The 23,809-nt window shown below is 40.9% G+C and overlaps 2 protein-coding genes across 2 annotated transcripts; both read right to left on the minus strand.

Moving 5' to 3' along the window:
* Nucleotides 1-1,769: 1,769 nt before the first annotated feature.
* On the minus strand, nucleotides 1,770-8,068 carry npepl1 (aminopeptidase like 1). The gene is made up of 12 exons (XM_010753438.3): nucleotides 7,815-8,068; nucleotides 6,225-6,410; nucleotides 5,854-6,024; nucleotides 5,669-5,758; nucleotides 5,488-5,569; nucleotides 5,139-5,281; nucleotides 4,535-4,612; nucleotides 4,317-4,417; nucleotides 4,055-4,178; nucleotides 3,711-3,887; nucleotides 3,454-3,564; nucleotides 1,770-2,610 (listed from the first exon to the last, which is right to left on the minus strand). Exons 1-12 carry the CDS (start codon nucleotides 7,962-7,964, stop codon nucleotides 2,449-2,451), a joined length of 1,575 nt encoding a protein of 524 aa, XP_010751740.2. The 5' UTR covers nucleotides 7,965-8,068; the 3' UTR covers nucleotides 1,770-2,448.
* Nucleotides 8,069-10,225: 2,157 nt separating this feature from the next.
* ankrd52b (ankyrin repeat domain 52b) lies at nucleotides 10,226-23,809 on the minus strand. The gene is made up of 28 exons (XM_027279637.1): nucleotides 23,672-23,809; nucleotides 21,198-21,281; nucleotides 20,863-20,941; nucleotides 20,688-20,758; nucleotides 20,378-20,578; nucleotides 20,142-20,229; nucleotides 19,725-19,867; nucleotides 19,342-19,554; nucleotides 19,150-19,228; nucleotides 18,126-18,240; nucleotides 17,878-17,960; nucleotides 17,677-17,779; nucleotides 17,411-17,479; nucleotides 17,182-17,322; nucleotides 17,048-17,104; nucleotides 16,492-16,603; nucleotides 16,324-16,395; nucleotides 16,024-16,225; nucleotides 15,839-15,926; nucleotides 15,148-15,265; nucleotides 14,831-15,050; nucleotides 14,606-14,693; nucleotides 14,438-14,521; nucleotides 13,692-13,837; nucleotides 13,306-13,388; nucleotides 13,099-13,181; nucleotides 12,527-12,618; nucleotides 10,226-12,419 (listed from the first exon to the last, which is right to left on the minus strand). Exons 1-28 carry the CDS (start codon nucleotides 23,696-23,698, stop codon nucleotides 12,229-12,231), a joined length of 3,132 nt encoding a protein of 1,043 aa, XP_027135438.1. The 5' UTR covers nucleotides 23,699-23,809; the 3' UTR covers nucleotides 10,226-12,228.

The following is a 23,809-nucleotide window of genomic DNA, read 5'->3' on the forward strand; positions in this document are numbered from 1 at the left end:
ATGCACGTCACATGTTAAACAAGGAAGTCGGAAAGAAACAATAAGTCATGCAAAGTGTGCAAAAAGTAATTAACATGCTGAGAAATGAGCTTTAAATGTCAATGCAATCCACCTGATGCCTCTTTTACTGCTGCAAAAGTTTCTACTTCAGCGTTCACATCCTACTACTGAAGTAAAAGTACTAATACTACACTGTAAACATACTCTACTACAAGTAAAACTCATGCACAGAACATGTTATTTAAGTGAATATAATAGTATAGTAAGTACAATCATGGAAATGTACTTAAAGTACTATTATGACAAACACCAACTGTTCCCTGTACTGTTTACACTGTACACATCTTTAATTTTTGATACATCTCACTGTTTATACTGTTTATACGTCTGAGTCCTTCTATATTTTCCATATTTATACTCCTTATATCTTTTAGATTTGCCATATTTTTCTTAGAAGTCTTTTTTATACCCTCATCAACTCCCACCCTCAACCCTTGTACAGTACAAAAATAAAAAATAATAAGATAAATAAAACAATTGCATGAGTTCAGCTTTGTTTACATCTGAAAAGCAAAATAAAATAATATCACAATGCTGTATGAGGTCCCAGATAGTCAAAATCATAGAAGTAGACAAAGTAGTAAAGTAAATAATGTATATTGCTGTTTGCAGCAGGGATATGAGAGAAACACCATTTCAGTTCTCTGTATGTCCTGTACATATGGCAGCACTGATAATAAAGTTACTCATGCACGTACAATCTGGTTTGTATTGATAGTTGAGTTGTTTGAGGTGGCGCTCTGTTTGTTTAGTTTTTAAACACCTTCACAATGCTTTGTTTGGTTCAACAAACAGCCCAGATATCAAAATTATTCTTTAAAAACTTCAACTAATAAGAAGCTTCTCAGTCGCCTCGGCCAACTGGACTGGATCCATGAAGATGTTTCTCCTCTCATCACCAGTTCTCATCCAGTAAGTAGTAAATCCTCACATCTGAAAATGTCATCATGAAAAGTGTCTGAACAGATAAGTAAAGTTAGTTGCCAATGTATTTTCTGTTGATCACTTAACAATTAATTGACTAATCTTTTCAGCTGTATTTGTACATTTTCATATGTTTGCTATGCAAAAATCTGAATTTGTAAAAATAACTAATAATGATGATAAATGCAGTGGAGTTAAAAGTGCAATATTCTTTTATCTCAGTTTCAGTGGAGCAGAAGTATAATAGGTAGAATACTCAATTAAAGTACAAGTACCTGAAATACTATAAATGCACTTTATGGTATATTGAACATTTCTCACCAAAACCTTCTAACATATTCAAAGTAACCAAAACAAACATAAAAGGTGAGACTGGACATGTTTATCTTATCTGACACAAAATATAGTATAAACATTGTTAACCGCTCAGTGTCACATTAAGAGTTATTCAGTCCAGTTTGTTAGTGAAGTGCTGTTCTTATCACTGCGATATATGATGAACCATTATAAAGAGTTTCTAACTGGCTGTTAAAACTAGAATCACCGTCATCACACGGTCAGAAATACTGTATTGTTTAACACAAAGAGGAGTTTGATGCTGTTTTGGCATTAAAACAAGAGATCGTTGACTAGTCTTGTGACTTTTGGTGAGTGTGCAAGTTAATTCTTGACCATAGAAACAAATCTGAAATCCACTTATTATATAGCTTTTTTTTTTCTCTGAGCTTGTAACTGCATCTTTCAACAGTCGGGACTCTGTATTTTACTTCACATGCACACACAGATCAGGTCAAGATGGCACCGCCTTTATTGGGAGGAGATGATTGTCACAAGGGTGGAAACACATCATACTTCTGTTTGGAGTCTAATACTTAACATCCTGTATGTTGTATTTTGTGCTGACAATGCATATGTGGCATTACTTGTCAATGACCCATGTGACACTGTTGTAAAACCGTTAAAACACTGCAGTAAGCACCCAGTCCTCGGAGATCACACAATCCAACTTTTTAACTCAGAGTGAATACAAAGTGCAGCGGTTACTAGAAATAAAAAAGTTTAGCTCTGCTAGTCCTCATCCAGTATCCACAATGTGAACACGTATGGCGAACTTCTTGTTTTGCATATAGTATCACAGTACAGCTGATTAAGAAAACAAGACTTATGATTTACGAGGTAAGACCAAACAAAAAACAAAAATCTTCATCAAAAAAAGCAACTGGAGAAGCTATGGAGGTGATCAGTGCAGCAAGTGACAAGTCATGAGGATAAATGAAGGCCTGTTACATCATCAATCATATTTAACACGCCGATTTTCCTGATTGTTCTCTTTTTTAATTCAGTGAAGTCAAATTTAATCAAACACACAAAGTTTGAATCACAGTTTAAAATGATTGAATTTTTTTTTTTTTCCTTCTTTTGCTTCAACAGTAGTTGGGAGGAGTAAACCATCATGCATGTTCTCTACACCAGCCGTCGTCTCTTGCAGTCGCGCTCCATCTGGTCTCCGTCAGACATGTTGGTGGGTGCACCCAGAGGAGACACTTTGTTCAGCATGGAGTCATCCGATGCCTGACCAAACAGGGCCATTAGCAGAGCAACGCCAAATCCTGTGGCACGCTCCCCCTACAAAGACAAGCACCAAAAAAAACAAGGCTCAGATTCCAATAACTGTAAAGTTACACTACAATTATCCTTTTTTTCCTTCCACTTGAAGTTATCTTTAACATCCAGAGTTAATCTGAGTGAAACTTAAGACTGTTTGGTCTAAAAACCTGCAGAAAAGCTGTGAAAAGGAATTATGTGAGAAGGTGCGATAGAGTTCCAGTCATGATAAATAAGATCAGCTACTCTCGCTTTCCTTTAAAACCAGTGGCGAGTTTCATGATGAGATGAGGAAGCAGCTTCTCCACAGAGAAAGTCAGGGTTTCTATATTTCTATCTGACACAGAAAGTACAACATGGAAACCAGTCTGATCTCTTCTTCCAGCCCTTATATTGTTGTTACAAAGCACACTTTGTACCATTTTGAAATTTATTAACGTGACTTTGTGGTGAAAAGATGAAGTTTGGCTCGTCGATGGCAGAGGTTGCGTTTATATGAGTCTGTTCTGTTCATTTCCACTTCAGACATTTCCTGTCAAACCAGTTGCAGGCAGCAGAAAACATGTGCCCAATAAAACTTTTACTAAACTCATGCTGATCACCTGCTCCATTGTTAAAAAAAAGAAAGAAAAAAAAGCAATTCTTAACCACAGACCACAGGCCTCGGAGACAAAGTGTTCTTGCAAAGCTTCACCAGTAAACACCTCAAAAGCATGTGGTGAGGACATGTGAGCTTAAATATTCAACTTGGATTCATAATAGTGTGCTGAATGTGCTAAAATCCTGTTCATGTTTATTGGAATAGGTGGTCTTCAGTTACAAAAATGTTGGGAACCCCCCATGTTAGCACACCAAGATACTCACAGCATGGACAGGAGAGGCGATATCAACATGGACCCACACCCCGGGCCAATCAAAGCCCAGGTGGGAGCCAATAAAGAGGCCGGCACAGGAGCTCTGAGCGTTCTCCCGATCCTGTCGCAAAGAAAGTAAATGTATGTCTCAGTGAAGCCTTTTTAGTGCATTTATTTGTTCTTCAAACTCTCAAATTGTTTCCTACGCCCTTTGTCATCCCTCGCGTGTGAACGTAGTTTTGGTGAGTTTGTGGTTTTGTCACTTACAGCCACGGAGTTCTTCATGTCAGCCATGGCAGAGGTGAACTCGCTGAAGTGCAGCTCGGGGCAGTAAACCAGAGGATGAGCGAGATCTCCGCTGCTGCGACCGGCGCGCACACATGCAACCTCCCACTGCTCGCTGTTAGTCATCACAGCCGCGTGGTATTTCCCTGTGGAGATCCCCTGGACGACACAAACAAAAGCTTTTTAGACACAAAGACGATTCCTGTTGCTAAATTCATTGTGAAAATGATTTAACCTTAAGCCAGTGTTTTTTCCTTTGAGTCTACATCTATTGATCTGTGATGCAGGTGGAAAATCCTCTAGTTCTGTAAGAGGCCATCACCCACCTGTGCCCCCGTCAGCGTGGCCATGTCCAGAATAATATCAGCTGAAAGGTCTTTGCTGGCGTACACTACACCATCAGCCAGCACCAGCCTGCCCTCTGCATCAGTGTTGTTGATCTCCACCGTCCTTCAGAATAAAAAACACACGATCACTCCTGATGACTCAAGTTTGTAATATCACATGCAGTTTGTGTTGAATCGTAAAGTAACAGCACAGATAAATCAGGTAATTTGACACATTATTATTTGAAAGAGAGTCACTCACTTTCCAGAGTAGAGAGTGTGGATGTCATCAGGCCGTGTGGCCGTGGGCCCAACTGAATTCTCTGCGAGGCAAAACACTGCGTGGAGATTATCCTTAAAGCCCTGAAGCAAACAGAGGAGGGAGTCAGATTAAAAAAAAACAAATAACGAGAGAGAGACACACACAGAGGAGGCTGAAACGACAGCTGTGACGGGATGAAATTAAAAAGGTCACCTCACCTGTTTGACAGTCGCTTTAAAAGCTCCCAGAATGGCAGCAGCTCCACCACAGTCTCTCTTCATCCCCGGCATTGTGGTCTGAAAAACAAAAACAAAAAAACATGTTACAAACATTGGAGAGACATCAGGGATTACATTGGTAATATTGGTACTTTTTTTCAACACCACAAAATGATACGATCATACATATTAATCATTCAATAGAATCAAAAGTACCAAATAAACATAAAACATCCCAGGTCTGCACAGATTAAACAAAGATTATGCTATTTTTTATTGTTTTTGTGTCTTCTTTTTGCCATGAAAGTGGAACTGACTTATAATTTTTATACACTTGCACTGTACCAAAGATTAAAAATTCTGCCATTGTGACAACCTCACGTTGCACCGGTAGCATGCACTGAGCAGAACTGCTGCTTGTAAACGGCAGCAAACAGATTACTGAGAACAGGCTTAAAGCTTAACAGATCATCAGGGGTCTGAGTCTGAGAGGTGCATCGCCCCATCAGGTGTTTGAGATGTAACCTTAAAATCAATGATCACTGCAGTGGTCTTTTTTCTCAGCAACATGAGCGTGATGTTAGAAAAGTCAAGACAGGAGCACCTTCCCCTTGATGCTGAGTCCTCCAGTGTCGTACACGATGCCCTTGCCCACCCATGCGATGGTTTGGGTTGCACCATCTGGTGTGTGGCTCAAGACTGCTAATGCAGGAGGATGCTCTGCCGCCTTGCCAACTCCATAAATACCTGACAAGGTAAAGGGTAAAATTATAGAGTTATACATGCTCTACATGGAGCTGTGGAGTAGAAGAGTTTAGCTTTCCAAAGACAAATGCAAAGATGATTCATTTTTAAACCACTATAAGTGTAAATGATTTATTGCTTGAACATATTTTCCAGTGATTTGCTGAATAACACTGTGAGTGAACAGGAAAACTGAACGGACACGGTACCTCCAAACCCTTTTTGTTTCAGTTCCTCTCCACGAATGATCACCGGGGTGATTCCAAGTTCAGTTCCCACAGCCTTGATTTCCTGAAACAGAAACGGATATCTGTGACAGGAGGCCGCATCACATTTCAACATGTTCCCGTAGTAACGACGACAACATTTCCCAAAAAAAGTGTCACTTACATCTAAGAAGTGATCGGTGTTCATCTCATTGCACGGAGTGTCCACGATGCGAGCTGCCAGCCGCACGCCATCGGCAGCGTTGGAGAGACACTGAACAAAAGAAAAAGTCTTAACGGTTAACTTGGACCGCAGTGATTCTGAGCAGCACGCTAAAAAAAGGAAAATTAAGATTGTAATTGCGGTACCTCAAGTTCACCGACATCCAGAGGATTGCTGTCTTGCCCGACGATCACAAACTCCACAGTGACGTGCTTCTTCTCAGCCCTGCGCGAGGTGGCGGAGCGACGGGAGAAGATGGGGAAGGCCCTGGCGATGGCACAGCCGGAGGCGAACACATCCGAACGCTCACACACCATCTGGAGACGACACACACACACACTCATATTAGCCACTTCCGCTGGATGACCCAGTTTGAGGAGCTCCAGAAGGAGTCATAAAATGATGAAAGAGCAGATATGTTCTGTAGCTAAAAGTGCTCTCTGACCTCCCTGAAGGAGGCAAAGGAAATTAAAAAAAAAAAAGTATGTGACAGGCAAAAATTCCCAGAGATACTGACAACAATGCAGCGGTTATTCCCTCCAGGCAGGCAGGAACGGACCAGGCGGGACAGAAAGTGGGCAGAAGACGGGCTGTTGTGCCTGCTGACCCGTGAAGGGAGCGCGGCCACCGCGGCATGATTGAGGTACAGAGGGCAGCTGTCCGTGGGGTTCGGGTTCAAAGCACCGAGAGCCGCCTGCCAGACCTGAGGACACACAGAGACAAAACATTTGACATTCGCTGCGGAGACGACAGAGCAAGGAACAACTAGACCGATCTGCAGGACGTTAATCTGAAGCTATTCTGGCAACTGATTAATTATTTAAGTCACTGAATACATTATATCTATCTATCTATCTATCTATCTATCTATCTATCTATCTATCTATCTATCTATTTCTTATATTACTGTTCAGGAAATTCAGGGGAGAAAGAGAGAGGAATGGAATTAAACCCAGGTCGCAGCTGTAAGGACTTTAGCCTCGATACATCGATTCACATCACTTCCAGGCGAGCTACAGAGTAAAACTACTGTGTCATGAGTGTGTATGTGTGTGTGTGTGTAAGTGTTGTAAAAGGTTTGGAAGCGCTGAAGCACATCCATGATTCATAAATCACTCTGAGTGAATGTTTAATCCATCTATCTATCGAAACAACGGCACAGACTGAAAGTATTGCTGGTAATCATTGTCAGGCAGAAGTCGCTCTCTCTCAAGACTTTTATCTCTGTTGTAAAACCACCTCTGAGGACTTTACACTTCTCGAACACAACGCTCACAATCTGTGCTGGAGGGCAACTCTGTCTGGGTCGGACCACTGAACCAACTGGTCAGTACCACTGGAGCAGGACACCTCCCAGTATAGGAGTATGCATCTCAGAATCAGAATCAGAAATACTTTATTAATCCCCCGCAAGGACATTGTGTTTGTTACAGCAGCTCCCAAACGGTAAGTTAGATAAGTAAGATAAGTAAAATGTTAAAAACTTGACATCCTGTCATTATCTGGGAGAGAGATTTTGACTTTTTAACCCCTGAAATACAAGAGAGATGTTGGAGTGACGTGCAGCCACACAGAGCAGTCGGTGCCTTGCTCAAGGGCACCTCGGTCCATACTGGACTTGAACCAGTTCCCAAGTCCTCTATGGATGGACTGAGCTCCTTAAAGACTGACAGACTTTAACCCCTGAAATACAAGCACACACAAACACAAAGAGACATGCAAATGTGGAGAGAGATGGTGCAGTGATGTGCAGCCACACAGAGAAGTTGGAGGGGGGTTGCAGTCGGTGCCTTGCTCAAGGGCACCTCGGTCCATACTGGACTTGGACCAAGCCAAGTCCTCTATGGATGGACTGAGCTCCTTAAAGACTGGCAGACTTTAACCCTCAGCTAAGATAACATCGCTCCATAAGCAGACAGTTCATTGACAACTTACAGCAATGTTGCTGTCAACTTAACACAACATTGAAGAGCAACTACTTCACTTTCCCGCCAACACGTCACCTTAAAAGTCTAATTAACGCGGGTAATTGGAGCTAGCTGCTCGTTATGAAGCTCCGTGTCACATTGAAGTCAGCGTTAGCAGCTAGCCGTGTTTAGCCCGTTACCTCCTTGCTGACGGCGGGCTGCAGCTTCCCCTTCACGCCGCTCCAGCTCACTTGCTGCAGGCTGGCCTGCTGTCCGATAATCAGCACAGGGCGGGTCTGCGGCTCGGAGTCTCCGGCGGACGCCTTGAACTCCAGCACCACGTTGGCCATGTTCGTGCCTGAAGCTACAGGAGACGGAGAGCTGAGAGGACACACACGGACTGATGTGGATCACTGCTGCAGCCCGGACCGGCGACGGGAGCCGCGGGAGGACAAAACTGCTTTTATCCGCGATTTATAGAGATGTGCGAACTTTGGCGACATCTACCGGCGAAGACCGGGAACTACAGGAAGCCCAGTGAGCCTGATGACTAGTGTTTATATTAGTGCTGTCAAAATTAACGCGTTAATTAACGGCAGTAAAAGTTAATCAACGCGTTAATTTTGGCGATTAATTAAAAAAAAAAATTAACGCGTTAAAAACAATTAACGCAATTAACGTGGTTTTGTTTACTACCGGTAGCGGCTGACCCATAACCTTTGGTCACATGCGCGGTCAAACATCTATCCTAACTAAAGGAGAGTCTATGTATATATGTCTATGATCTATCCTAACTAAAGGAGAGTCTATTAGGGTGACATTTTAAAAAGTTGCCCGACGGCTCGTTGGATAAAAAAAAGGCAATTTGCACAGTTTGCAAAGCCGAATTTAAATTCCACAGAAGTAACACAACTTTAACATATCACCTCAAAGCAAAACACCCAGTCTACACTACAGGAGTGTGGCACTCATCAGTATGTTTCCTCATTCTGGCTTTTTTTCTATTTGCACTGTGCATATGTGCACCTTAAGCCAATAAAATGAATGAATTTAAATATACTTTCTCTGTGTTTATTCTACATTAATTTGGTCATTTTACGTAAATAAATATTTATTATAAGCTTCAGTCTCAGAAAAAAGCAATTAATTTATTGATACATTAATCGTGATTAATTACAGAATTTTTTGCAATTAGTTAGTTAATTTTTTTTAATCGATTGACAGCCCTAGTATAAATACAAACGGGCGGAGATTTAGGACAATTTAAAGGCTGCCCAAAAATAGGTAAACACCAATATAAAATTATTAAACCATCATCATTGAGTATAAATATTTCAAATATAATAATCAAATTAATTATCTCTTTATTTTTACATGTTTTGGGCAGTAAAAGTTAAATAAAAATGGCCTTTAATACGGAAGCCCTAAAGGGTCACACATACATTTTATTCCATTTGTTTTCTCGTGATAACGAGATAATTAATTTGAGATCTCGATAAAACCCTTTAGGGCTTCTGTACTATAGCACATTTTTATGGTGGCTTTTAATCTTTAATCATCAAATAGTGAACTGCATACTGTATGCAGACTTGCATGCATGTACAAATCACCAGCAGTAAATATTGTGCTAGTACTAGTATTGAACAAAACAGTTGCAAGCCTTTGATTAGAGTTATGTAAAGCTTTTGATAGGATAGTTAGGTCCTAGAGATGTGGTGACAACAGCTGCGCAGAGGGGACCTAATTAGATTTTTTTGTCATGGGGCCCAAAATTCCTGGTGGCGCCCCTGAATATAAACAAATACCTGCTAATACTTCTTAACCCTAGAACACTAATGTTAAAATTAATAACACCATCACTAACGTTCAGTATATTTTACACGATATAATATCCCAGATAAAATACAGTTTTCATCAATTTATGTAAAAGTACAACACTGTATGCCAAATTGTTGTAATCTTCTTTAATTTCCCAATATACAATATAACATAAAATTAAATAAATAAAAGGTATCATGGGGGACCCTTTAAAAAGGCAGCAAAATTATTGAAAAATCAGGTAATCCTTAACGAGAAATTTCCTAACAAAAGTGGGGAACTTGGTCTTTGGTCCATTCCTGGGACGTGTCAGCCTTGTCTGGTGAAGGCACAGTCTTCCTGCATCAGATTGTAGCTAGACAAAAAATGGCTCTCACTATCACTAACATCGGGTGAAAATCACCAAAACGCATGCCTCCTGAAAAAAACCATAGATGGGAGGAGGGAAACAAACATACCATTAATGAGTGAGCAGCCTGAAGCTACCCAAGGACCCAACATGCAACTCAGACAGCAGCAACACAATGAAAATCACATGACAAGAACTGTGTGGGTGAAAATCACCCGAGGTTAGTGTTCTAGGGTTAATGTCAGATATTGAATGTGTGGCAATAAAATAGCAGACACAACTCAACATTTACACCTATTCAAACTTATCAAGTCTGTTTATAAAGTCCCACATTAAATATCAGAAGCTAGTGAGCTCAAAAATATTAAATATTAAAGACTAAACTACAGTATATAATAATCCATAATATGTAGAGCATATAAAGAAATGAAAAAAACGCGAAGACTCTTTCCAATCTTAGCAATTTATTAATTTTCTCTCATATGAATGCCGTCCACAACTAAAAAAAAAAACCCACACAGAGTATTCAAGTTGAGTTACACCCTGAAATCTCAGCAAGAAGTACAGAAGACACAGTTTGTTCACATAAAAAAGCTGCAACAGAGCAAACATGATTCAAAACATTTCACTGCAACTTGTGTTAGAAATGTCAAACCACTTTTCTGTCATCCAAACAAATGAGGGAAAAGCTGCGCTCAGAGTGAATTGGTTTCTAGTTAAATTTGTGAAATGCACCTTAAAATTTGCATAAATCGAAGGAGGACGACCTACTCTAAAAATGTAAACTTTTAAGTCAGAGTGCAAACATTTTAAAGCCATTTTAAGATAATACAGTAGGTACTAATAGGGACAAGAAAAGGGGAAAATTGCAGTCTGCGTATGTGTGTGTGTGTGTACAGCTTTCAAATTATAAAAAAGATACGCATTAATACACACCTCACCATTTATAAGAAGTTAATCTATAAAACGAGAGAGAGGCAGTGACATGTTTGTACCAGTACAGGCGTATTGTGCTAATCATAAGAACAATCATTAGAAAAACAATAACACTGTCTACATTGTTCTTATTTGAATCATTTAACTCATGTGAAAGATTTATTGAATGTCAATAAATAGCTGAACAATAACGAAAAGAAAAATTTAGCTTTTTCCCACCGGACAGAGAACGTATCATTTCTCTGCATTACTGGCAACATTATCATGACAAGAAAAAGGTGAAATGCAGCGCTGAAACATTCAAATTGATTAGTTGATCAACTGAAAAAGCGAACTGACCATTTAATAATTTTAATAACAGTTTAATAATCAAGCAAAACTGCCGCTCTGACGTGAAGAATATGCTTCTTTTCTCGGTGTAAGTTAAATATTATCTTTGGGTTTTATTTAAAAAGACGTCACCATGGGCTCTCGGAACTTCGACTTCAACTCATTAATCAGAAATTAATTTAAATCTTTAGTTGCAGATGTAGAGAAGGGCCTGAAAGATACTGTGCGTTTAAACCGTGGCTTTATTCTCTGGCTTATTAAACCGATATGATACCTGCGTTACGTAAGATCCAGCTCAAAATGTGCTTTTTATTGCATCCACCGTACAGTACAGTACAGTACACACTGACCTGAGGTTAATTCTCAATAATTTGGGACTTTCAAGACAATACAAGTAAAAGATTAACTTCATCAAGAACTATATATATACACTAGACTCTCTAAACTATATCATTACTACTATACACATGCTTGAGACCTGACTAAACTTGAAATGTAACAAATGTAAATCATGATAATATTAGAATATTTCAATGTAGTGTCTGCTACACTCTGGGCACGATAAGAAAATAATCTTATTAATTGCATAAAAAGGTTTACAGCACCTGTTAGATATTTTAAAACATGTATATTAAGAAGCGATTTCTATTATGTAAAAAAAAGCACTCGCAGACACACACTCTCTCTCACACACACACACACGTAATTAAACACACAATCATCCGAGTTTTCTTACACTTGTATCAGCTGAAGACAAACAGAGATTTCAGGCTTTGGTGGTTTAACAAGCTTAAAAAAAAGTGGAGAGGCTTGTGTAGTGTGCTCGTGTTAAAACTTCTATTCGTTTCTAAAAGGTTAGTACTTCATTAACACACACACAAATATATGTGTGTGTGTGTGTATTTATGTGCTAAAATCAACTCGTGTGACGGAGAAGACAGTCTTAGAGGTCTGCTAATATTAGTGTAGATGTGTAAGACTAGATGTTAGAGAAGCAATCAATGCTACTGGTGCATGAGCACAGAGTGTACATGCAGCTGCATACGACACACATGAGAGAAGAAGTCGTGCACGTGTTCCTGGAGACTTGTATGTATGTGTGTGTGTGTGGTTATGCGTGGAGACTTTGGGATGAAATTTCACTCTGTCAAACACCCATGCAGGCCCGCAGGGCGCCTGACTTAGGCATGACACAGGTTGCCGTTGGAACCACAGGTGGCGGCGATGCCACAGTTCTTCAGGATGGGGTTGAAGTGAGAGGCTGTACCTGCGCCGGCCTCTCTGGGAGGGAAAGGCTTCATGGTGGAGAGGATGAGGGCTAGACAGTCTGCCACGTTCTTGTTCGGGGCACAGGCCAGAGCCGGCGTGCGACCTGCAGAGGGTCAACGAGGAGAGAATTATCTCATGGTATCCTTCTTTAACTTTTTTGTTTGGCATGCAGCGTGAGCTATCAGTTTCAAAGAAATGATTCCTGCTCACCTTCCTGATCTACAGCCATGACTGCTGCTCCTCTGCTCAGTAACACCTGTACGACAGTCGCCAGGCCTTTCCTCGCTGCGATGTGAAGAGGCCTGCACGAGTAAGACAGAAGATCTTTTTTCAGGTCACAGTTCAATAAAGCATTCATGTGTTTTATGTTAACCTGCACTCCGTCAAACTACAACTAGTCTACATTTTCCAATGCACAGCACTCAGCTGTTAACCTGTGTAAATCGACACATAAAGCAGGTCTTAGTGTGTTGATATTACACTTCAGAAACCATAATGGTTGATAGTGATGCACGATATAAAAAATATCTACCGGTAACCGATAATCTGTCTGCAAACAATTTCCCCAATTTCATTAATTTATCAGATCTTTTATCGGTTAAAATCAACCTATCAGGTCGATAAAAAGTGACAAAATTTCTCCCCATGTCGGACGATATTTTATCTGTCCGATAAATATCCTGCATCCCTAATGGTTGATCTTCTTATTCATAAATATCAAGTTTTTGCTGTGATCAGTGGTAGTCTAATTAACAGCATGCACGTATAGCAGCTGAACTCACATCTGGAGAGCGCTGTTTGTTGCATTTATGAGGGAGGAGTCGCTGATCTCTCCCAGAATCAACAGGGCGCACATCTCATGACCCTGCAGAAGAAACAAAGTGTATTTAGTGATAATGTACATTACATTGCTGGTGCTAAATGCATGCAAAAGTTCTCATGCCACTGCATGCATGCATACAATACATGCATTTGTATGTGTTTGTGACCTTGCTGCAGGCTAAGTGAAGAGCTGTGTTATTATTGACATCCACCAGGGTCAGGTCTGGCTTCGCTTTGTGCAGCAAGAACTCTGAAATGTAGAAAATAAAAAACAGTTTTCACAACGAAAAAAAACAAAAACAGGCCTTTAGATTTGAAACAATCGGCTGGTATCATGAGCAGAAACTTAAAATCAGTGCAACATTGGAGGTGTGAGGACTGGGAGGGTCAAAGCAAACTGAACATTCAATGAATCATCGTTTATGACTGAAAATTTAAATGTTCAGTCGTATAGATACAAAAACTCTGCTCCCCTCTTGAGCTGAAAACTGTCTCGATGTGTTTTAACTCTTGCCCGGGTGTAGACGAGGTGAACAGACTTTTAATCACATACCGACAGCCATCGTCTGTCCACAGTCAGCAGCAACCATCAGAGCGGTGCATCCACAATGGTCCACAGCATTGACTTCTGCTCCCTGGGCCAGAACCAGCTGGAGCCCAGCAACATTTCCTGAATGAGCAGCCGCATGCAGCGGGGTCCTGCACACACACAGACACAGAAAAATACAGGATGGGGCGAAAATACGGTTTAGCTTTCATCTTTCTGCATGTTATGAAAGTTTATGAATTAAATTCATGCTACATTTTTCACTCTTCATAGGTTTGTTTTACATCTAAAAAGATAAAATATTGCAGGTTTGGAGGTTTCAACAGTGTTTCTTCTCCGAGCACCACTGTTATGACAGATGTTAATGCTGGAGGCAGGTTGACCTGAGTAGGATATTGAAATAAACAAAATAAAAGGAAATGCTAAACTTATGATCTCGAACTTTACTTAAATTTTAAATTTAATTGAAAATGTTGCAGTCTGCAATTCCTCCTATTACCACTATAAGGAGGTCACATACCATGGCTTGAGAACCAGTGCAATAAAATAAACATAATCATAAAAAATTATAACCTTTTCTTGATCGTATATTTGAATAAAAACGACTAATCTAGTGTGATATCCTGAACCAAAAGGACTGCAATGTGCACGCCGAGTTGTCAAAAGAGTTCTTTAAGATTGACGCTTGCATCTAAATAAACCTGAAAGTTCTGCTGTTGCACCCGTAGACTGATCCATGAAGCAGAACCCACCTTCCTTTGGCATCGTTAACATGAACAATTTCAGGCCCGACAGTCTTCACTATAAATCCAGCAGCAACATCATGTCCGTTAACTCTGCGTAGGAAGAAAACAGCAGTTACATTTTGAAGAACCGAGCTGAATTTATTGTTTTTTAACATCTAATGAACAAATACTCACAGAGCACAGTGCAATGGGGTGAAGTGATTTCCTTCCTGGTTGCTCAAAAGTCTGTTTTCAAGTAAGATTTGTAAACATCCTTCACGTCCTGCATACAAACAACGAACGAACAAGTGATTAACATTCAAATATTTGTAAAATTATGGTAATAAATCATTTATGTGTCCATCCATACGTGGTGTTTGTCCTGTTTGCTCTATTCAACAATGAACCCCGATGTCTCACCGTGGTAGGCAGCCCAGTGGGTGGGTGTGTATCCTCTGTAGTCCAATATGGAGTCCAGAGGGTCAGCTTTCATAGCAGCTTTTAGCAAAGTTTGAAGTAGCTCTGTGTGGCCGAGGGACGCCGCGAGGTGCAGCGGGGTCCTTCCCTGAGAGTCTCTACACAGCGCAGAGGCCCCGTGCTCCAACAGAGCAGAAATACAGCCCTCGCTGCCCAACATGGCCTGCAGGTGGACGCACACGAGATATAAAGTCAAGAGGGGAAAACACATCTGGAACATGCAGGACTCCGTAAAGGGACACAAGCACAAACACACTCACAGATCTGTGTAATGCAGTAAAGCCCTTTTTGTCTGCAGCGTCAGCCTTCGCTCCTTTTTCCAACAGGATGTGAACACAGTCGGTGTGACGCCCCAGAGCTGCCAGCATGAGAGCCGTCCTAGACAGACAGACAGACAGACAGACAGACAGACAGACAGACAGACAGCGAGACACAGACAGACAGACAGCGAGAGAGAGAGAGACAGAGAGCGAAACAGAGAGAGAGACAGAGAGCGAGAGAGAGACAGAAAGACAGAGAGACAGAGAGAGAGAGACAGAGAGACAGAGAGAGAGACAGAGAGACAGAGAGAGAGACAGAGACAGACAGACAGACAGAGAGCAAGACACAGACAGAGAGCGAGAGACAGACAGAAAGACAGAGAGAGAGACAGAGAGAGAGACAGAGAGACAGAGAGCGAGACAGAGACAGAAAGACAGAGAGAGAGCGAGAGAGAGACAGAGAGAGAGAGACAGAGAGAGAGACAGACAGACAGACAGACAGACAGACAGACAGACAGACAGACGGATCAGAATCAGAATCGACTTTAACTGGTACCATGAAAGTAACAACTGTTCGGATTTCTTGCACACCTCTTAGTGTAAATAAACTGTGCAGGTATTTTATATTTTGTCGTGTCATAACAAGTTTCAAATGTAACAAATCACGAGTCTAAGAAATGAAGTGACTCACTGTCCTCGTGTATCTGGGCTGTCGATGACGTCTGCACTTTGTTCCATGTTGACCAATAAAAGCAGACAGTCCATTTGCCCCTCAGCAGCTGTAGCAAAAAGTTTCAGTTCACATGATTAAGTTCTCCATCAAAAGCCGTCAACCCACAACCAAATGTATCAAGTCTTATCTTCACACACACACACCTGCAGTATGTAGAGCCGTCCACTTGCGCTTGTGCTCCTTCAGTGTGTAGGAGGCTTGATGTTTGAGCAGCACCTCCACACACGGGGCGAAACCTTTCTGAGCAGCCAGGTGGAGGGCAGTCCTGCCTTCGACGTCCCGCACATCCAGACTCACTAACGTCTCCGACAGCAAACGCAGCGCCTCACAGTGACCATAATACGCCTGTAAGTGACATAATATCAAAGACGTGTCAACATGTGGTCTTGATATAAAATGTCACATGTTTTTCAGTGTATCCGTTGTAATCGTGTGCTACTCACAGCTAAATGCAAAGGACTGACTGGAATATTACTTTCAACTTCTTCTAGACAGTTGAATGAAATCTCCAGGAGCTGAGAGAGGAAGAAACACAGAAAACTTCAAATACTTTCAGCCTGCCAGTGATTAACAAGAAGAAAAAAATCTAAATCAAAAAGGATAACACTGACCAGTTCCAGGTGCTGTTTGTTCCCGTAAGCTGCTGCATAGTGGACGGCACTGTAGCCCTTACTGTTCTTCAGAGTTGGGTTCGCCCCATTGTCCAGCAAGTAGTCTAAACACCTGAACACACGGGGCAGAACATTAGAAAAACAAGAAGTAACCAAAGAAAGACAAAACGTTAAGTACTCCTTCTTTATCACTCTTTAGGAGGGATCCTTTAAATGAAACACGGTGGTCTGAGGTTTGTGTTTAAATAGGAAATTTACAGAACTTTTTTTAATGCATTTTCTATCAAAATCTAACCCCTTTTCTGTAAATCTAACATAATTAAAGTCTCAATTTCATCATATTTTTGTCTGGTCTGATAGTTTCACAGATTCAGCTGTGATTGTGACTCTTTTATGATCTCTTCATTTGTTCTAGCACTTCTAACTACTTGAAAGAATGAAACAATAACTCTAGATGTTATTTACTGACTGAAAAACAAGATTATTGTGGATTCTGCACAGAATAAAGACAAAATGTTCTACTTCTATGTCTAAAAATATGTGTGACGTGACTTACAAAGAGGCTTCTTGTTCCCTTTCCTCACTGTAAACAGGCTTAGAGGCTGCTTCCCCTCTGTGGAAAGAAGTTTGAAGTCAGGATCACACATGATGTTTGTTCTTTGAGTAAAAAACAGTGAACAGCTCCCTCACCCGCAGAAGGTGTGTGAGGCAGCAGCGTAGTGCAGAGGGCTGCAGCCTGTCAGATCCAGCTCATTGACCTCAGCGCCGGCTCTCACCAGGGAGATTGTGCATTGGCTGTTCCCGTTCGCTGCGGCATAGTGCAAAGGAGATCTGCGAGGCACAGCAGAGGACAGCTGTGATATCGGGTGACACCAAAGCGGAGTTCAATTCTTAGCTCCGCTATTCAGCGCGGCTTTACCTTCCCAAATTATCTTTTGCATCGAGGTCAGCGGCGCTAGTCAACAGCAAGTTCAGGCAGTCAATGTTTCTGTCATGAGAAGGAAATTAGTTATATTGATTCAACGAAATATAAAAGAAACGTAATTTTCATGACAAGCAGGAGAGCTTCCTAAAATATTGACAATATTTAGACACAGAAAATCATCCTGCAAACTGTATGTAAATGTGCATATGTGTGTGTGTGTGTGTGTGTGTGTGTGTGTGTGTGTGTGTCTGTGTGCTCACCCTCCAGAGGCGGCTGCATGCAGGCAGGTCCTCCCATGGTCATCTACGGTGTTTACATCAAACCCAACCGACGAAGTTTGAGACGGCATGATGTAAAACTGGCCTGAACGACACGCGACCGACAGCAACACGTTAAAACGTGGAAACAATTCGAGTTGTGTGAGTAATTAAATGTAAAAAAAAGAAAGAAGAGGTTCTCACCATTAGAGAGTAACTTTCGACAACAGTCTGGAAATCCGTAGAGTGCAGCTAAATGTAGGGGAAGCATCCCATGAATCCCCTGTCTTTAGAGCACATAACAAAGATGATTTATTATAGTTTGTGTATATATCAAGAAGAATGTGTAATAGCTGGGTCCTGTTACACCCTTGTGGCACGAGTGCATACTTCAAGCAGTGTTAACTGCGTCGCACGTCAAACAAACACAAACGGGCTGGCAACAGACTCACTTGGCATTGTCAGCACCGTTCGTCAGCAGAGTGCTAATCAGCAGCTCCTGACCATATCTGGCAGCAACATGAAGCGGAGTGTTTCCATACACATCAACACAGTCGATCTCTCCACCTGTGCACAGAGGGAGGGAGGAGGAGGAGGAGACATGAATGTTATGAAGTGTTTCATGCTCAGAGTGTCACTGTGAATGTAAGGGGGAATTTAGCCTGTGTTGTTTATTTTATTTAGGTTGTGAACGTTCTTTTTAATGTCACAGCTGATAAAAAAAAACTGAATACAGTTGTCCCTCGCTATAACGCGCTTCACTTTTCGCGGACTCCCTGTTTCGCAGATTTTTTTTGTGTAATTTTGCATGCTTTTTTTTTTACAGCGTACTGTACAGCAGTGGTTCTCAACTGGTCTGGCTTCGGGACCCACCATCACCCATAAAGGACAAGCCGTGACCATGGGCGGACTGGGACAAAAAAAAAAATCGGCCCTGGCATTTTGGACCAGAGCAGCCCACAACAACTCCCCCCATTTTGTTCTTAACATTTTTTTTCCCAGGCAAAGGCCCGCGACCCACTGAGAACGGGTTTTGGGTCGCGGACCCACCAGTTGAGAATCACTGCTGTACAGTATGAACGCGCATTGTGTTCTGCGTCCTGATTAACTAAGGGAGTACTGTACAAAATGCGTGTAAAAAAGTGTATAAAAGTGTGTGGTTAGGGGTTTTACGGCCTTAAAACATGTATAATAATTGTAACACTTACTTAGCGGATTTCGTTTATTGTGGGTTATTTTTAGAACATATCCCCCGTGATAAACGAGGGACCACTGTATACAGTTATACACAGACATGCAAGAAGTCAATAGACACCTTCATTCAAATTCAAATTAAAGGTGTCTATTGACTTCTTGCATGTCTGTGTACATATACACAGAAAAAAGCCGCTTCTGAGGTCCCGATTTCAGTTTTTTCAGAATCAGCCATGTGCTACAAGACAATGCCTTGTCTAGTCTTTCTGTAGTTTATGTTACCGTTTTGGATCAGAATCTGGGAGCCTGTGAAGCGCCCGTGCATAGCAGCCATGTGCAAAGGACTCTTCCCTTCTTTATTCTGTTAAACAGAAAAAAATAAAACATGTTTTAGTTAAAAGAATAAATCATCACAATCTGTACATTTACTCCTCTTGCAAATGAATCCAGTGTAATTATTAATTTTCTCTTTACCTGCACGTTGACGTCGGCACCGTTGTTGATTAGCAGCTCGAGACACAGCACCCCGCTGGAGGAGGCGGCAGCCAGATGCATCGGAGTGCTGCCGTGGTGGTTGGGCTGATTGATGTTGGCGCCGCAGTTCACCAGCTCGGTGGCCACAGTGTCCTGCCCCGTCTGACAGGCCATGTGGAGCGCTGTGTTCCCGAAGATGTTGGGTTCGTCAGTCTGAGGGGGAGGATGGAGAGATATGCATGGTTATACTGAAGGTGACATCGGTATTACAAGGTGACTTTGCTGATGATCTTAATTCAAAGACATACAACACAAAAGCTCTGCAGAACATTTAATAATAACGTCATAAAACACACGGCGGCTATAATAATAGATTACTTTACCTCCACCACTAGTCTCAACAGATATTTGACCACGTCTGACTGTCCGCTGGCAGCTGCAGCGTGGAGCGGAGTGTAGCCTTGTATGTCCTTGCACGTCACATCAGCGCTGTGAGACACCAACAGCTTCACGACGTCCACGTGTCCTGAAAGAAAGAGCTTCACATTTACTACAAGCATCTGCCAGTGCACACACACATCACAGGACCTCAGCTCGGTTTGCAAACAACAACACAATTAGTGTACTTATGATTTTAACACAATATTTAATCAGGTTTTTGAGTCAAGCATGGATTAAAATTCACAACCTTAACGTTTATTGGGTGTTGTCTAGTTCAATAGTTTGCTTGTTTCTTACTGTATATTAAATTATGACAGACATCTGTCCTTTCTTTCACGTTCATGTGAGAGAACACTTACCGAGGTACGCAGCCCAGTGGATTGCCTGCCTTTCCTTCTTATCTCTGGCACTCACGTTGGCACCTTTTCTCAGGAGCAAGTTCACCATCTGCAGAAACAAAGTGTCCATCATACATCTCTTCAACATCTACTGTCCGGAGGATAGCATCATTTCTGTCTTGAGTTTTGGACACATGAATGAACGTTTACTCAAACCGAAACCCTCCAAAAAATATCCTCCAGTCATGATTCACTACCTCTCCGTGGCCCGTGTGCGCCGCATGATGCAGTGCCGTCCTCCCCGACCTGTCAGCAACATCCAGGCTGCGCACATGTGGTATCAGAGCCAAAGCGCATCCTGCAGCCCACTTTGCAGCTGCCATGTGTAACGGTGTATGCCAGAACTTGTCCCGTGCGTTGACCTCCGCTTTGTGCTTTAGAAGCAGCGCCACAGCCTTCTGCGGAAAAAACAACAAAACAACATTCAGAGATAAAAGTCAGAACGTTACAATCTGGATGTCCGGTCCTTAGAACATTTTTCTCATGTGTTCTGAAGTGGGAACGTACATCGTTTCGTGAGGCAGCTGCTCGATGTAAAGGAGTCAGCAAACCCTGGTCCTTAGCATTGACTTTAGCACCTGTAGCAGAAGCAAAGTGAGAGATGAATTTCAGTTTGTGATTGATTATATGCTTCTTATTTACTCATATACATTTATCTAAAGTGAGAATTGTAGTTTTCTACCTGAAGCAATAAGCAGGTCCATAGTTTGGACATCACCCAAATAAGCAGCAGCATGAAGTGGTGTGCTTCGTTCTTGGTCCTAAGAGGAAAGAAGATTACATTTTTATCAGATTATTGACTCAATTTCAACTTTTTTTCAAACTCTTGCTCCACATTTTGCATCAAATATGTCCAGAAAACTTAGTCACAAACAAAAACATACACAAATCTGAATTTACAATTAAAGAAAATCTGTGCTGGCAGTCAAGAGACATACGGCTGAACTGTTTGTAAAAGCTCAACATACATGTGAGCTGAAACATAAACACATGCACATTTGTGTGGGATAATATTACCAGTGAAGTGACGTCTTCATTATGGCTCAACAAACACGTCACTTCCTCTGCGTTTCGGCTGAATATCGCCTGGACCAGCGGAGACTGAAAAAGAGATGTGACGTGCAGAACAGATAAATTTATACTGTACATTCATACCTGTATGTGCTTCAGATCTGTTTATGTTTGTATAATGCTGACCAATTTAAGTCTTTCACTATATAATAATAACTTAATTTCTAAATTTCTCTACCTGCTATTGCTGCTACTACCAAACTGTATACATACATAAATATATATGTTAGTATATTCATCTCAACTTGTCCATGCTGCTAATACTGTGTATATATATTCTATAACAATTGTATACTGTACAGTTGAAACCAGAAGTTTATATACACTATATAAAAAGACACATATGCTTTTTTTTTTTCCTCAGTGTCTGACACTCTGATCAGTTTTCCTGTTTTAGGTCCGTTAGGATTACCAAAATTATTTCTATTCGCTAAATGCCAGAATAATGAGAGAAGGATTTTTTTTAGACAAGTTTTTATTACTTCTCTCATTATTCTGGCATTTAGCGAATAGAAATAATTTTGATAATCCTAACGGACCCAAAACAGGAAAAGTTATTGTTTGATTTCATGTCAGACAGTGAGAAAAACAAACATATGTGTCTTTTTATATAGTGTATGTAAACTTCTGGTTTCAACTGTATCCCATAGAATAGTCATATTTATACTTGCACTATATTTATATATCCTGTTAATTTGTACACACGCTGCACTTCTGGTTAGATGCTAAACTGCATTTGTTGTCTATGTATGTGTTACTTTGTGCAATGAGAATAAAAGTGAATCTAAAATAAAATAAAGTGGTGTTCATGATGGAAGCAGTGATTAAACACACGGCGTTCATCAGTAAACTTGTTGAGAAGTTGATGACTTTTGCTGAGATGCCAATAAAACTTTCTCATGCTGCACTTTAAACAATCAGTGTATTCTCTGTACAGTCTCTCAAACACTAAATTCTATTATAGGGTTTTAGATTTACTTTTATCTCACTGTTTTTGGTTTTATTTAACTGTTATTTACACCCTGTGTATATAGTGTTAAATTGTGTATCTTATAGGTGTATAGTGAAGTTTTTTCCTGGGATGTTCAAATGTTTTTCTTGCTATCACTCACTATCTAACTTACCATTTGGGAGCTGCTGTAACAAACACAATTTAATTAATAAAAGTATTTCTGATTCTGATTCTAAGAAACTGTTACACGTCTGAAAGTAAAGAGTGATTTACAATCTCTCCTCCTCTGTGCATTGCCATGAATATCGTCAGTAATAATGAATTAATAGTAATAAAATGTGACTTATATATCAGGTCACTTTTATCCTCAGTACTCTGTTTTGAAGGTTGGTTGTTTTTCGTGTTTATTGTAGGTTATAGATATTTCTGTCTGTTTATCGTGTTTTTTTTTTTGCCTTTTCTACTTTTTTCTAATTCTGTAGTGTGTGCTACACTTTCCTCTGCTGCTGTAACAAGTAAATTAGTATATCTAATCTAAATCTAATCTAATTTCATTTTAATTTTATGGAAACCTGTCGGTGTGACCTGTGTGAGAGACGCCCAATAAGATAATCGGCATGCAGCAGCTCTCTCTCTCTCTCTCAGAGATCTTTGACAGACGGCTCGGTCCATCCTGTCTCGCCCTGATCACATCATTGTTGCAGGAATTGATTCCCCTGCCGTCTGAACGGAGATATATGCTACCTAGGGCACGAACAAATAGGTATAAATTCTCCTTTGTTCCACGTGCAATCAATGCAATCACTTTGCACAATCTTGTGGCATCTTTTTATACACTTTTTACTCTCTGACACCTTTATTCTTACTTCGTTTAGGGTTGTTTAAATCAAATTTGGTTGTGCTGTACTCTGCGACATTGTTCTATGTCACTGTTTGTCGTGTAAGTTACATTGTCACTGCAAATCAAATTTCCCCTGGAGGGACAATAAAGCTCTGAAATCAAAGATTTAGATTTATTTGACTGAATAATAATAATAATAACAACAATAAAAAGACTTCTTCATACAAAGCTTGCAGCACTTTTGAGTCACAGCTTTTCCCTGGAGTCTATAGAAATGAGTCACACAGTGTAGAAGTGAAGTCAGCTGTGTGCAGCAGATAAAAATGGATTCATTTAATGATTGATGTGTGTTTGGCAGGGTTTGGACTTCATGTACCAGCAGGCTCGGTGACCCTAATGCTGCAGATCTAGGTGCATTACGTAACTGTAACGCTGCATATCAAAGTGATTCAGTCAGGTGTTGCATAAAATAAAATAAAATGAACTTATAAACATGAAAGTATCTTTGTGTCAAACTTTGCCTCGACATGTCGCTAACGTGACTAGCCAGCTGTTTGCAGAGAAGAACTCTCTAGTTACCCGACGTGAAGTTACGTTACACTCAAAGAAGAAGCTTTGTTCACGAACCTGGTCCTTGATGTTTCTTAACTCCATGTCCCGATCACTGCGGCAGCTCCTTCATTGAGACAGTTCAGGAGTTTGACTACATGTCTCTCTGCAGCAGCTTCTTAGCAGCTTTAGCTTAGCTGATGTGCCGAAGTATCG

This window comes from Larimichthys crocea, chromosome VI (genome assembly GCF_000972845.2).
Source record: "Larimichthys crocea isolate SSNF chromosome VI, L_crocea_2.0, whole genome shotgun sequence".
NCBI lineage: Eukaryota > Metazoa > Chordata > Actinopteri > Sciaenidae > Larimichthys > Larimichthys crocea.

What these genes read in the sequence shown, in the direction of transcription:
- npepl1 (XM_010753438.3), bottom strand. Translation starts at nt 7,964, where the DNA reads ATGGCCAACGTGGTGCTGGAGTTCAAGGCGTCCGCCGGAGACTCCGAG. An exon ending in AGCCCGCCGTCAGCAAGGAG is followed by an intron (nt 6,411 to 7,814) that starts GTAACGGGCTAA and finishes GTGTGTCCTCAG; the next exon opens with GTCTGGCAGGCGGCTCTCGG. An exon ending in TGGATGTCGGTGAACTTGAG is followed by an intron (nt 5,759 to 5,853) that starts GTACCGCAATTA and finishes TCTTTTGTTCAG; the next exon opens with TGTCTCTCCAACGCTGCCGA.
- ankrd52b (XM_027279637.1), bottom strand. Translation starts at nt 23,698, where the DNA reads ATGGAGTTAAGAAACATCAAGGACCAG. An exon ending in AACGGTGCTGACAATGCCAA is followed by an intron (nt 17,961 to 18,125) that starts GTGAGTCTGTTG and finishes TGTGCTCTAAAG; the next exon opens with ACAGGGGATTCATGGGATGC. An exon ending in CATGGCTGTAGATCAGGAAG is followed by an intron (nt 12,420 to 12,526) that starts GTGAGCAGGAAT and finishes GACCCTCTGCAG; the next exon opens with GTCGCACGCCGGCTCTGGCC.